This window comes from Ostrea edulis, chromosome 8, assembly GCF_947568905.1.
Source record: "Ostrea edulis chromosome 8, xbOstEdul1.1, whole genome shotgun sequence".
NCBI lineage: Eukaryota > Metazoa > Mollusca > Bivalvia > Ostreida > Ostreidae > Ostrea > Ostrea edulis.
In genome coordinates this window covers 48138566-48152757 of record NC_079171.1, presented here as the reverse complement: position 1 = coordinate 48152757, position 14192 = coordinate 48138566, and the positions used below count along the sequence as shown (strand labels likewise).

At 36.2% G+C, this 14192-nt stretch overlaps 2 protein-coding genes across 2 annotated transcripts; one reads left to right on the top strand and one right to left on the bottom strand.

Moving 5' to 3' along the window:
• Window positions 1-3592: 3592 nt before the first annotated feature.
• Window positions 3593-7162, top strand: LOC130049724 (uncharacterized). The gene is made up of 4 exons (XM_056147672.1): window positions 3593-3692; window positions 5645-5836; window positions 6313-6477; window positions 6984-7162. Exons 1-4 carry the CDS (start codon window positions 3593-3595, stop codon window positions 7160-7162), a joined length of 636 nt encoding a protein of 211 aa, XP_056003647.1.
• A 1219-nt stretch (window positions 7163-8381) lies between these two features.
• Window positions 8382-10074, bottom strand: LOC130049139 (uncharacterized). Its single transcript, XM_056146338.1, has 2 exons — window positions 9648-10074; window positions 8382-9126 (listed from the first exon to the last, which is right to left on the bottom strand). The coding sequence occupies exons 1-2, from the start codon at window positions 9691-9693 to the stop codon at window positions 8861-8863; spliced, it is 312 nt and encodes a 103-aa protein (XP_056002313.1). The 5' UTR covers window positions 9694-10074; the 3' UTR covers window positions 8382-8860.
• Window positions 10075-14192: the final 4118 nt, after the last annotated feature.

The following is a 14192-nucleotide window of genomic DNA, read 5'->3' as shown; positions in this document are numbered from 1 at the left end:
ACACTCTTTACCAAGTTTGGCCCCGCCCTGGGGCCAGAATCCCTACCACGTGGATCATGTAATTTACAACTTTGGTAGAAGCCTTCCTGCTCTACATCACTATGCATTTAGTTTTTCTTACTTGTGCGTGGTTCTTTTGAGAAGATTTTTGAAAATTGGACAATTTTGGCCGCACCCCTGAGGCCCCAGTGATGCTGGAGTCCTAAAATTTTCAATTTATGTCCCCCTTGTCCCCATGATGTTTCATGCCGAATATGAAAAGAATTGGACTGGTAGTTATTAAGAAGTTAAAAATGTTCAATTGTTAACGCACGACGGACGACAACCAATTGGAATAAGTCACCCGAGTAACTTAGGTGTCCTAAAAAAAACTTAAGATATATTTAACTTCAATCAACAACATAAATACAGTATCCTCATTCTTGCAACTATTCTACAATAATTCTAAAATGAATAGACCTATGTAAACTCACGGTGTAGTAAATCTCCTAAGTATAGCAATTCAATGAAATGTGATTATACCACATGGTATTAGTGCTACATATGTATCAGTTTTGATGGACACCATTTACTGGTAGAAAACCAACTCCTCCAAAGTATCAAAATTGTATATCTAAACTGCCACTACCCTCGCAATTAGTTTAATGATATAAAATGTAGATTTAACAAAATGAAAAGAAAGAAATAAAAGTAAACACTTGTTATTCATGTATGGCCAGTGTAGAATATGAATACCATTTTATATTAGTGCGTCCTATATCCGCTGATTTTAGTTGACAATATGCTACAGAATACCATAGTAAGCAACATTCATTGTTTTAATTATTACAACAGTTTAATACAGGGAAGTATATGCGTAAACGTCGATAGTATATTAAACTTAAAAATACATTTCATGTTTGACTGCAGTTGATAATGTTCCATTACTATGTGCAATTTCCGTAGGGACATTATATGTTCTTGGTTGGTTGTATCTTGCTTAACGTCCCACTCGAGAATTTTTCACTCATATGGAGACGTCACCATGACCGATGAATGGGCTTCAAATTTAAGCCTATGCTCTGTGCTTACGGCCTTGAGCAGTGAGGGTTCTTTAGCGTGCCACACCTATTGTGACACGGGTCATCTCCGAGGACCCGTGACATTCACACCTGATGCCGAGCGTTTGGCAATGGAACTGTCACTACCTGTTTTAAGGACGTAGGTCTGTCGCGGCCGGGATTCGAACCCCGGCCCTCCGCATGCGGGGCGAACCTTCTAACCTCTCGGCAATATGTTCTCATTTAAAATATAATTCCATGTATATATTATATAATTCCTTGAATATACTGTATAATTCCATGTGTACAATTTATAATTGTATAAGTCCATGTATATAATGTATAATTCCTTGCATGTATTGTATAATTACATGTATATATGGCATAGTTATTGAATATTGTTTAATGTCCCTCTCGAGAATATTTCACTCATATGGAGGTCACCACTGCCGGTGAAGGGCTGCAAAATTTAGGACTACATGTATGCTCGGCGCTTATGGCCATTGAGATCCCGGTTACCCTCAGTAACCCTTGCTTGTCATAAGAGGCGACTAAATGGGGCGGTCCTTCGGATGAGACCGCAAAAACCGAGGCCCCGTGTCAAAGCAGGTGTGGCACGATAAAGATCCCTCCCTGCTCAAAGGCCGTAAGCGCCGAGCATAGGCCTAAATTTTGCAGCCCTTCACCGGCAGTGGTGACGTCTCCATATGAGTGAAAGATTCTCGAGAGGGACGTTAAACAATATACAATCAATCAATCATATGGGCATTGAGCAGAGAGGGATCTTTATCGTGCCACACCTGCTGTGACACAAGGCCTCAGTTTTTGCGGTCTCATCCGAAGGACCGCTCCATTTAGTCGTCTCTTACAAGCAAGGGGTACTTAGGACCTATTCTAACCCGGATCCCCACAATATGTATATATTGTATCATACAACATGTATATATTGTATAATTACCTGTATATATTGGATAATTTCATGTATACGTTTACACTGCAAGCCTTTCAATATTGAGAAAGACCTGTGTTGACATCAGTAATGTCACATAGTTAAATCGTGTGTATGCCCCATAGACACGATTTCAGCTAAAATTTCTCATTTTATTTTTCCATTTTCAATGTTTATAATGCTTAACTAAGGTATTTCTAATAGTTATAGCAAAAGTAGAATATCAGTTGTCAAGCTACATGGGAAATACAAAGCTCACAATTCTTTGTTTTAAAGCTGATTTTTTTGTTCAATTCACAAGCTAATTAAATAGTGTCTAGTGTTGGGTACATTTCATTTTGTTTTAAACAGGCTATTTTCTATTGAGTCAAAACATGTCAAGAGCCTTGTTTACCTAACAAAGAATTGTGAGTGCTGTATCTCACTTGCAACTCAACAACTGGGCCGGGAATTATAAAGATTCTAAGATTTAACTTTGATTTCCTACTTAACGTAGTTCCACACTCCTGTGACGTCATAAGATTTTGCAAAGTCAATAATTTAATGACTGGAACATAAATTTTGCTGGAGTCTTTTTCATTAGTTATTGTAAAAAAAATTGTTAGCCATAAAATATTTAAAAGGTCTTAGTTATATTTGAATAGTCAATTATGTGTTTCAAAATAATGAATCCAAGGACAATAACTCTGTTTTCATTAAATTATTTATCAAGTCCATTATGCAATAGATTTCCTATATTTTTCACAAACATTTTACCAAGGTGATAAGGAATTATTATCTGTGTCTTTTCATGAAATTACATAAAATTTTAATCCATGAGTGGTTTTGAATAGCTCAGTTGTATGGTGCCAGACTTAAGGTTTTTATGGGGGCATACATACTCTGGAAGCTATATATTTGAAATTATTAAGGAAAGGTATGGATTGTTTCCCATAAATAACTATAACAGATGTACATCTACTAATATAAACAGAAAAAATGATATGTAAACCATTCTATAAGGTAATTGTGTCTATATTTGTTTGTTTTTTAACATTTTGGAGAATAAGGTTAATTCAATAATTTTGCACTTATTATACTAAAACTTGATGAACATATTGAAAATAACATGTGTTTTAGTTATTGACATGTTTCCTGATAAATAAATGCAATTTAAATTATTTCTTTTTGGTTTTTATTTTAAAATAACAACAGATAACTGTTTCCAATTAATTTCATAAAAATCTACATAGGGGTACACTACTTCAGTAGTGTCTGTAATGAAAATAAATATGGAAATCCTTAACTAATTTGCCTTTTCTCATTGCTCTGAATGTTAATCTATTGATTGCAAACAAAAAAATGCTACCTAAACCCCAAAAATCCAGGACTAAGGACCCACCTTAAGTAGTAAAAAAAATTTAATTAAGAAAATATTAAAGTATCAATTCATAAAAAGTTTAGCACTGTTCTTAGCTACATAGAAGTACAGTTCTTAGTAATCTAGAAAACGCAAGTTGGGTCACCCTAGCATTTCCCAAACTAAAGGTGGAACTCTTGTTCGATGGAGGTAGTATTTTGAGCATGTTTTACGTCACATCTTTCAAATTTCGTAGACGTAAACATGGAAGAAAGCCATAAACTCAGAAGAAAATCAAACTGGAGTAATGAGGAGCCCTTGGCCCTCACTACTCTTGTTGAAGAATACAAGGATGTCGTGAGAGGTAAACCAAGTCCCCAGCTAACCGATTGAAGTCGAAATCGTGGGGTGAGATTGCGCTTAAACTTCGTGCTATGAGTGTTGGGCCCACTCGAACGGCAGCAGAAGTTGAGAAGTGGCACGACATCTTCTCAAAGACAGAAACGGAGATTTCCAACCACAGACGTATAATTACTGGTACAGGTGAGTTGATGATGATATTGTAAGTTGTGGTGAATACAAGTTTTATGACCAATAGATAGGTGCATAGGCCTAAATATACTGACGAGTACGCGAGTGTTAGGAGAACTTGTGTATTACATATTAAATATACAAGCATATTCTGTTGAGAAAAAAAACCCTTATTGAATCAATAGATTGTAAAGTTAAATAGTTTGGTAAATTCTATTTGCGAATATCCTTAAGGCCTATATTAAAATTTTACACGAATACTTATGCATCGCATTAACACGGTGGAATTAAAATGCGTATTTCATCCAAGCAAATCTTAGATTTAGTTATTTTCATTTCATTGCAATGAATTATACCGATGAAAAGATAAATTGGGTCGTTTTGGCTACTCATTTCGCTCACAAGTCGTTTCGGTCCCTAGTTGTTTCGACCATTTTATCTTTTAAATTGTCTTAATCATTTAAGGAACACGAGCATCACAACAGCATCCATTATTATATTTTTATTCAACAATTATCCATTTCAGAAATTAATGTAACATTTCATGCGATAAAACAATACTACCCCCCCCCCCCCCCCCTGTAATGCGTTACAGTATTAAAAAAATGTCGGAGGAGCGGATCTCCATAACTAAAGAGAGTAACATCACCATTTCTTCATAGTGGTGGGAAAGGACCACTAATACCTTCCCCAGAATTTCAGTCCCCGGGGTAGTGGTCTTCGATGATTACGAAACCGCTGTTTATTCACTTAGTGTAATGTATTATGCATACAAATTCGAGGGGAGGATCTCCGTAACTAGAGAGAGTAACATAACCATTTCTTCATAGTGGTGGGACCCTTCTCCCAAAATTTCAGTCCCCTGGATAGGAGTCTCCGATGATTCCGAACCCGATGTTTATTCACTTAGTATAAAGTATTATGCATACAAATTGGAGGAGAAGAAATTTATTGTCTCTGCATCAAAGCTGTTGGAGTTCTTCAACACCTGCAACAGATTCGCCACAGCTTCCATTCAACAAGTAGTTGGAACGATGGTAAAGATCGCTGCAGAGTGTGAGTTTTGTTCGTTTAAATGGCAGTGGTGCAGTCAACCCTACCTTGGATCCATTCCTGCTGGTAAGATTGGCTTGTCTTCAAGCATTCTCTTTTCGGGTGCCCTGGCCACAAAGGTTCTACATGTCCTACAGTGCATGGGTGGTGCTACCATCAGCAGTACAACCTTTACAACCCATCACGCAACTCTCCTTTTCCCTGCAATCACTCGTGTTTGGGACAAAAATTAACAGGATTACCTGAGACAGGCAGAAGAGAGGAATCAACCCCTTGTTATAGGAGGCGATGGCCGTGCTGACTCCCTTGGTCACTGTGCCAAGTTTGGATCCTATAGTACCATTGACCTTGAGGAAGGTGTCGTTATTGATATCAAGCTGTACTTATTTATTTGAAAAATATATATGATATCAAAGAATTGTCAAAACTAGGGTGATCCCTACAATTTTGATAGGTATATATCACACCATTTACATAAATGGTACATGCAAAAAAGTGAAAGTAAAAAAAATTGTGTTTCCAGCTAAAATCTATCATTAAAAAAAAATGAAATGAAACGCCTACCTACCCTATTTTTCAAGGGAGTGTAACCGGAACCACACATTATTTAATTTGACCTTAATACAATACTGAATAGTAAGTAGTGTGGTTATTATATGTTATCACTGTTGTTACCTTTTCATGCAAACTAAATGACCATTTCATAAAGTACATTGTGTTGATTCATTATAGGACTGAAGAAGAAGATTGTGGCAGCCTCAAAACAGAAGGACTGTGGGAAACTCTCCAAGTGGACGAAGAGTTTAACAAACCAATTGGTACCGTATAAGTTTTACATTATACTGGGTTGCCGCTTCAACACCCGACGGAAATGGTGGAGTGATGTGGGCAAAATGCGAGTCTGTGGACAACCACATTCACAACGTCCAGGAGGGTCATGGCCAACTTTTCCCGACTTGTGCCCACAACCAACTTGAGGGGGAAGAGCAGAGAAAGAAGTGGTTAAAACCAGGTATATATATGACCTATAATCTCAAATATCCCGTGGGGATCTGGGTTAGAATAGGTCCTCAGTACCCCTTGCATGTTGTAAGAGATGACTAAATGGGGCATACCGAAAAAATCGAGGACCTGTGTCACAGCAGGTGTAGCAAAATAAAGATCCCTCCCTGCTCAAAGGCCGTAGGCTCTGAGCATAGGCTTAACTTTTACAGCCCTTCACCGGCAATGGTGATGTCTCCAAATGAGTGAAACAATCAATATAATCTCAAATAGTTAAGTTGAAAATTTTCACTAATATAAAGCAATTGAATGCGCGATCAAATTTGCAAAGAAGAAAAAACAGGTATGCAGTTACTATACAAAATATTTTTGTCACCTATTCATGATTTACTTTGCAGGTACCAAGGAGAGTGAGAAAATGAGCAACATCACATTGTCAAGCCAAATGAAGGATATACCCAAGCTATCGCCATTGTTTCAAACTTTCCAAATTGAGGCTTTTCACAGCACAATTAATCACTTTGCCCCAAAGATGATAGCTTTTTCTTATCATGGAATGTATTGTAGGTATGGCTGTCTATGTCCTTCTAGTCATACACGTAGCAACTAAAGTATATTGCTGAGATTTGAAATATCTATGTTGAAAAAATGTGTATTTATTTTATCCTTTTTCATTGGGATAGGTTGATGATTGCAGCTCTACATTTTAATGAGAATTCCTCAAGGCCGCATGCCATAACGAAGGAGGGGGACCAACAATTTAAGATCAGCTTGCCAAAGTTCAAGCATGGGGAATACAGTGTTCGTAGGAAGTCTGTTGATCCTACTTTTAGTAAGAATGTACTTCTAAAGATAATCCACTATCATAATTCATATCAAAATTAATTGGCATGTCATTTTTACTATTTTTGCATTTGTCACTTTTCTTTCAATCAAGTTTAAAACAGCAATAACAAAGTTAATGAGAATTTTTATTATTTATCAAAATACAATACACATAGTAAAGAGCAATTTATTTATAAGGATATAAAGCATATATAACATTTTAAATCGTGTCCATTTTTTCCAGACTATGCATCAGTCCTGATGAAAGAGACTTATTTGGCCTTTCAAGAGTCATCAGAACCATTACCATGCTCATTGCCAGCTCAACCACCTCCACTGTGCAGTGAATTTTTCCATCCTGACAAAGAAGAAGCGGTTCTACATTTTAGATCAAGGTTCAGTCGGAAGGAGACATCCGTGTGAATGTGAACAAAACGTGACGCTATCTCTTTGGACATTCTAGCAATGCAGATAAAAGATATGTTGGTCATACAGATGTGTTCTTTTTTAATCTTGTTTAAAAATGTTAAATTATTGTGAAACATCTTTATCTTCGGGTTTTGTTTAAATCTGAACCAAAGTCATATACAGGTCTTCCAACAGTCTGTTGGAATTCCCATGGGCACGTATTGTGCTCCTTTGTTAGCTGACCTGTTTTTATATTCATATTAAGCAGAATTTATTCAAAAACTTCTAAGTGAGAAGAAAAAATCTCTCGCTGTGACCTTCAATTCGACTTTTAGATATATTGATGACGTTTTGTCTATTAACAATGATAGCTTTCATTCATATGTCGATTTGATATATCCCTGTGAGCTCGAAATAAAGGACACCACAGAGTCGTCCACTTCTGCTTCATACTTAGATATTTTATTGAAAGTAGACATTAACGGCAAACTAACAACTCAACTGTATGACATACGGGATGATTTTAGCTTCTCCATCGTCAACTTCCCACATTTATGTAGCAATATTCCATTATCACCTGCATATGGTGTTTATATATCTCAACTGATTCGATATGCAAGAGCTTGTTCTGGGTATAGTCAGTTTTTAAATCGAGGTAAGCTACTGACAAACAAGTTGATGGTACAGGGATTTCAACAGTCTCGATTGAAGTCAGCATTTCGCAAATTCTATGGTCGTTATAACGATCTAGTTCGTCAATACAACCTCGCATTGGGTCAAATGCTGTCTGACGTGTTTCATACCGATTGTTAAGCCGTTCTTGGCACACTGATTTTGACTGCGGATAACTCCGTTTACCTGATCAGGATATGGGGCTCACGGCGGGTGTGACCGGTCAACAGGGGATGCTTACTCCTCCTAGGCACCTGATCCCACCTCTAGTGTGTCCAGGGGTCTGTGTTTGCCCAACTATCTATTTTGTATTGCTAGTAGGAGTTATGAGATTGATCACTGTTCGTTATCTTCACCTTCCATACACATTATTTTTTACAAATACAAAATTACTGGGGACAACCATGATATAGGGTCTGGCCGTTAGGTAACAATCTGTTTGGAACAGTGTATTTTTGCAAATAATTTATAGAATGAAATATCAGCATAGTATATGTAGTATTAGCTTAGTATATATAATAATTGTAAGAGTTAAAAAATGATAAAACTTTTTTTTTTTAATGGGAACATGAAAGCAGGGTCCTCGTCCCGTGCCTGGGTGCAGAAACATTTTATTTAAAATATTGTTTGTGTAGCTGATGTTTTCTAGAAAATTGATATTTTGTAGTATTCTGTTTTGCCAGTATATAATTATGATATTTTTACTACTATTATGTCCATAAATGTACTATTTTGGGCCATTTCTGTTAGAATGTTGTGCTTGATTTTTTTGTATACATTATGTATGAATCGTACATTTATTTAAAAAAGTTACTTCATCCAAATCATACCATCACTCAGGTGCATTGAACCCTTGATACACCTCAGAGGCAAAGGAATTCCGTCACAGCACATGATGGTAGAGGGACTCGTACCTTGTGCCCTAGGTATCCTTAGCACCATCAAACAAATTGTCTGAGTGCTGTGTATCTGTTACACCTGCAATTCCAGGAAATGTTTGGAATTATTCACTAATGATAAACTAGCAATGGGACCCAATGGTCATGTGAATTTTGTATTGATTAGATCAATAAAAAAATTGACTTGCTCTTCAATTGTTACCCTCATTTCTCCATACTGGGACCAGTATTGGTAGTATGCCGTCTCGAGCTCATACTCATCTAAACACACTGATGAAAACCCAGGGTGTTCAGTAATGCGGACCAGTTCCTTGTTTATTGACTCCCTCTCCTCATCAACCCTTGACAATTCGGTGCAGCATGCACTTTCCTTGGCAGCTGACATGGAAATAGAATCCACATGAACACCTAAAATGATTTGTAAACCATGTAAAAGTGAAAGAATAGAGAAGTCAAATCATGGGGAAAAATACAAATATAACTGTTTAAAGGGTATGTCACATGATAGGATAGAAAAATCAATGTTTAATTATTTTTAAGTTCATGAATTTCAGCTCTTTCTCAATGAAATAATGAACGAAAATACACCACAGGAACTAGTAATTTCGTCTGTAATAATAGTAGGCTTATTGATAATTGAGGGTATATACCATACCACTCCCAAATCACTACGGGGTGGTATGGTATATACCCCTGATATTATTACAGACACTATATACTAATTATTAGGGGTGGTATGGTACAGACCAGTGAGACCACTAACATTGTAATTGCAGATTCATGTGAATACGACGCGGACAGGCTTAATATGGTGATTAGACATCTGTAATTTATCATTAATGTAATTAAAAATGATGTACAGTTAAAAATGATTGATCAATTTCGTATTTCCCAAAATTTATTTTATAAACAGTCTAACGGCGCCTTACCATTCCGTGCTTCCGAGGCGATGTTCAAGTTGTTCACGTTCAGCATTTAACTCGTCAAAATAGTCAGAATCCGTTGCAGCTGGCTCATATTGGTAAGGGACGATGTCTGTACGTACTCGTTACGATAATCTTCAAAGGAAGACGCTTCAAATGATATGTGGAGGTCGATTTCGTCCACAGAAACGGAGGTATCGTTCGCATTTGCCATACTGGCCTGTTTGAGACTGATGGGTTGTGACGTCACACGTCATTATGGCTAAATATAGTAAAACCGGAAGTTCAGTTGATTGATTTCGGGCAGGTGCAAAAATAGCTAACTTTGACGGTGAATATCTCGGTATTGAATGCACGCACGATCATAATTTTTTTCCTTATATTTTTAAATGAATTTCTGAACCAATTTACCATTTTTGTACCCATGACTTCCGGGGCACTTTAATAATGCATTTAAAAACTGAAGTCCCATGCTACGGTAGGTGCTGGCCCGATAAAGAACCCCTTACTGATCAATAAGCCTTAACCCGGAAGTTCCGATTGTTAATTGAAGGATTTACATGGACATAGATATATATGTTAAATTAATATTTTTAATTCTTTGGATATGTGATTTATTTTCATAAGATAAGAAATTCCTTTTATTCTAAACATTTACTGCATAGTTGTTCGATGCTTGGTCAATATTGTTCAATCCATGGTGAAATAGCTCAATACTGCATTAATTAGTTTTATTTTCTCTTACACTGTCATTATTTATGTGTAAAGTTTGATTTCTCGTGCTTGTGTTGGTATTCAACTAGTATAATCAGAAACACAAGATTGGAATTAAAAATTAAAACATTATAACAATATGTTATGTTTAAAGTTATAAAAAAGTTCAACTGTTTGGTGGATAAAAATATCTACACTTTACTATATGTATGCATGTTTGACTATAGAATGGGGGTCAAACACACTGTCAAATGAGAAGGGGGAGGATTGAGGGGTTGGGGCAGATGTTACATATCTTATATCGTTAAAGGCTCTGTTTATTACAAAAAAATGATGCACACTGGCAGGACCAAGTAAAATACATTCATCCATCCTCCAAGTTCTATCAAACCTGTACTTAGGAATTACCATCTGAAGACCTAAAGTGGGGAACACAAATTTCTAACATCACCAAGAACGCCGATTCAAACCTAGGCTATATCTGCGATGAAATCTACAAAACTGCCCCAAAGGAAGCTGCGCAATACCTATATCTCACTTATATGACCTATCTTAGAGTACGTATCTTTTTGTATGGGATCCTTACTACACTAAGGACATCAGCAACATTGAGAGAGTCCAAATCATCTGAGCAAGAGTTTCTCTCTGACCATATCAACCGAGTAGCAGAATGTATCAGTGCAATATTCAGAGATTTTAAACAACCAACACTTCAAGACAGATGCTGTAACATTAGACTAACATACTTCTACAAAGTAGTTTAGGGACTGATGCCAGCCATATACCGCCACAAAATTACTGTACCCACCACGTACCTTGGAATTATGCAGAAGTGAGAGAACCATCACTGCCCATAGATATACAGACTATGATACTGATAAAATATATGACCATCCAGCCTTACTATGACAGCAGATGATTGATTTTTGCGACAAAATCCTGCACTCTCTCACTAAATGAAATAACACTAAATTTGCATTTTGCTATGTATTCATAGATACAAGTATTGAACTGTTGAAGTAAAATATTAATATGTATATGCTACCCGGAAAAAGGTTTAACCTCCAACATATTTCCAAACTTAATTTTGATAAAACAAATAACCTCCATTGTTTACGATTATGGTGATTTATACAACACTTCAATATACAGGATTACAGTTCTGATTAGTCCCGATCCACAGTGCTGCTCATGTTCACTAAGTTCAGTTCACTCACCAGCATGCAGCAGCCATGATTTCGGTGGTTCTATATACCGCCTACGGGGCTACTTTCACTTTCACAGGAAGTGAATGCAGGTCGAGGTCAAATTAATGTCCTAGGCCCTGTTGTTTGGAATTGGAAACTCTGAGCATACATGATGAGTATTTACTCAATGATTGATCAGGAGAGATACTTCGAATTACATTTCATGCCCAGATATGTTGGGCCCAATGCGTCTTTGCTCCAACCATCACAAACTGACAAACGGATGGTGACCGTGATAGTAACAGCTGAGTATGGTAAATATCTTGTAAACATGCAGAACTTTGGAATACGTACGTTTAAGATTTGAATATCATGGCCAGATAACGGGATAGATAGATTACAATATGTCAAGTGTATGTATCAGACATTCTTAAAAGCAATTTGTCTTTGCCTATAAGATTTCAAAATAGACCAGACTTAATTTTATCTTATTCTAGGATATTTTAGTAGTATATGGTAATTTGTCATGACTTTCGACAGGCTACATGTACCCCGATCATCACTGAAAGGCAACCGGAACGCAGTCTTTATCTGGAGTTCTGGGCAGAACTGTGCATTTCTGGAACAATGATGAGCTTAAGCGAAATGGTAATTTGTCATGAATTTCTACAGTGGATACATGTACCCTGATCATCTTTGAAAGGCAACCGGGATACAGTGCAGTCTTTATCTGGAATTATTGGCAGAACTGGACATTCCTGGAACAATGATCAATTCAAGTGAAACAGACTCGGGTGCAAGCAGAAAATCTTGTAATTACTGAATGTATTCCTTAAGAGAGACAACATGTGACCTGAAAACAATTATATTCAGATCTATTTAAGGAATGAATTCAATATCTAATTCCTCCAAGCATATACTGGGTTTGGGCAGTTTGCGCTTTTTTGAACTGCTAATTAAGTGGTTTATGAAAAAGCACATTTTTGAACTTACAAAAGAAATCAGACCAATTTCTGCTGATATACGTGTTTTTCAGTGAGTTAATCAACGATTATCTATGAAAAGTTAGCTACACTAAACAGTTTCTTTTTTACATGAGTATATATACCTGAAACCCATTGCACATCATACGAATTTTATTTTATTTGGGACAGTGCTCTTGTTGTAAAGTATTATGTGTAATGCATGCGAGTTGTGGACTGGGGTTTGTAGTCATCTGAGAACAAGGATTGGCACGTTGGGTGGACTTAGAGAAATATTCATATGCTAAACCCAGTTTTAGAAGAAACAAAGAAAGCAAACACTAGATCAGTTCCAACTAACAGAGCTGTCAATCAGGATAAGCAATAAAACATGTTGACCAAATTGGCACTCAGCTGTAATAAAACATTGTATGTAGGGAACATGTACTAGAAGGAAAGAGCGTTTATGTATACATTTAGTTTTTATGTAATATTCATTAATTATTATTATATGATTGATATTAAATATGTAAATACTTATTTTTATTTTGAATTCTTTTTTACAAAGTGACATACTGGCACTAAAAAGGTATTTCATTTTTTGATTATGGCAACGAAAATAAGAACATATATATCAGGAATTTATATCTAAGGGAGGTTTCACGCATTCTAAATCATCCCTTACCAGTTGTTTAAAATTCAATTACAATTACAAACCAGGTTGTTTTGGGCATTGATATGAGTGTCACATGATTGGGATTGATGTCTAGAAATAGTACTGATGAGAATTTAAGAAATGGAATTTGAGGTAATTTGATGATTGTAATCAGAAATATTCATTTAGAAATAGTACATCATAAAGGGACATGGACACGATTTGAGCTGAAAATTTTAAAATTTCATTTTTCCATTTTTACTGTTTACAATGCTTAACAAAAGTATTTCTAATGGTCAACCAAAATTTGAATAGCAGTTGTTGAGTTACAAGTGAGATACAGCACTCACAATTCTTTGTAAAGTAAACAAGGCTTGTGTCATATTTTTATTTACAATTATATAGCTTAATAGAGAATAGCGTGTTTAAACCAAAATGAGATGCCAAACACTAGAAACTATTTAATTGTGTTCAGAATTATCTGCTTTAAACGAAACATTTACTAGTATATTCAACATATGTAAACAAAAACATGACACAAGCCTTGTTTATATAACAAAGAATTGTGAGCTCTGCATCTCTCACGAACTTTGATAACTGACACTCAAATGTTTGCTGACCATTAGAAATACCTTAGTTAAGCATTCTAAACATTAGAAATGAAAAAATAAAATTTGAAAATTTTCAGCTCAAATCGTGTCCATGTCCCTTTATTTTCTCCCTCAGTGCCCTCGTCTGTAAATAAATATTTTCTTGACTAGTTGATAATAAAACAAAACAGAAAAAGTGAATAGGTTGGTTGCGTTCGTTACAAGATCGCTTTTAATAAGCAAACATCAAATTGACAAAGCTGAAAAATCACCAATGAAAACAGATGAATTCAAAACTGAAAATGGGCTGGGTGGGAGGGAAGGCTATTTAGGCACATAAATACCAAAGCGACCTTTGTTGCTTGTAACGGACCTCGAATTGCCCAAACACTGACCAGTGGTAGTATATATACTAAGCGCTGGTGCATGAGCTCAAAAACCCG

Bases quoted from the DNA above. Each gene is read 5' to 3' on its own strand.
- LOC130049724 (XM_056147672.1), top strand. From the start codon at position 3,593: ATGGAAGAAAGCCATAAACTCAGAAGAAAATCAAACTGGAGTAATGAG. The intron at 3,693-5,644 runs GTAAACCAAGTC...GATTCATTATAG, and splicing joins ATACAAGGATGTCGTGAGAG to GACTGAAGAAGAAGATTGTG. The intron at 5,837-6,312 runs GTCCAGGAGGGT...TTTACTTTGCAG, and splicing joins TGGACAACCACATTCACAAC to GTACCAAGGAGAGTGAGAAA.
- LOC130049139 (XM_056146338.1), bottom strand. From the start codon at position 9,693: ATGCTGAACGTGAACAACTTGAACATCGCCTCGGAAGCACGGAATG. The intron at 9,127-9,647 runs GTAAGGCGCCGT...AAATCATTTTAG, and splicing joins CGCCTCGGAAGCACGGAATG to GTGTTCATGTGGATTCTATT.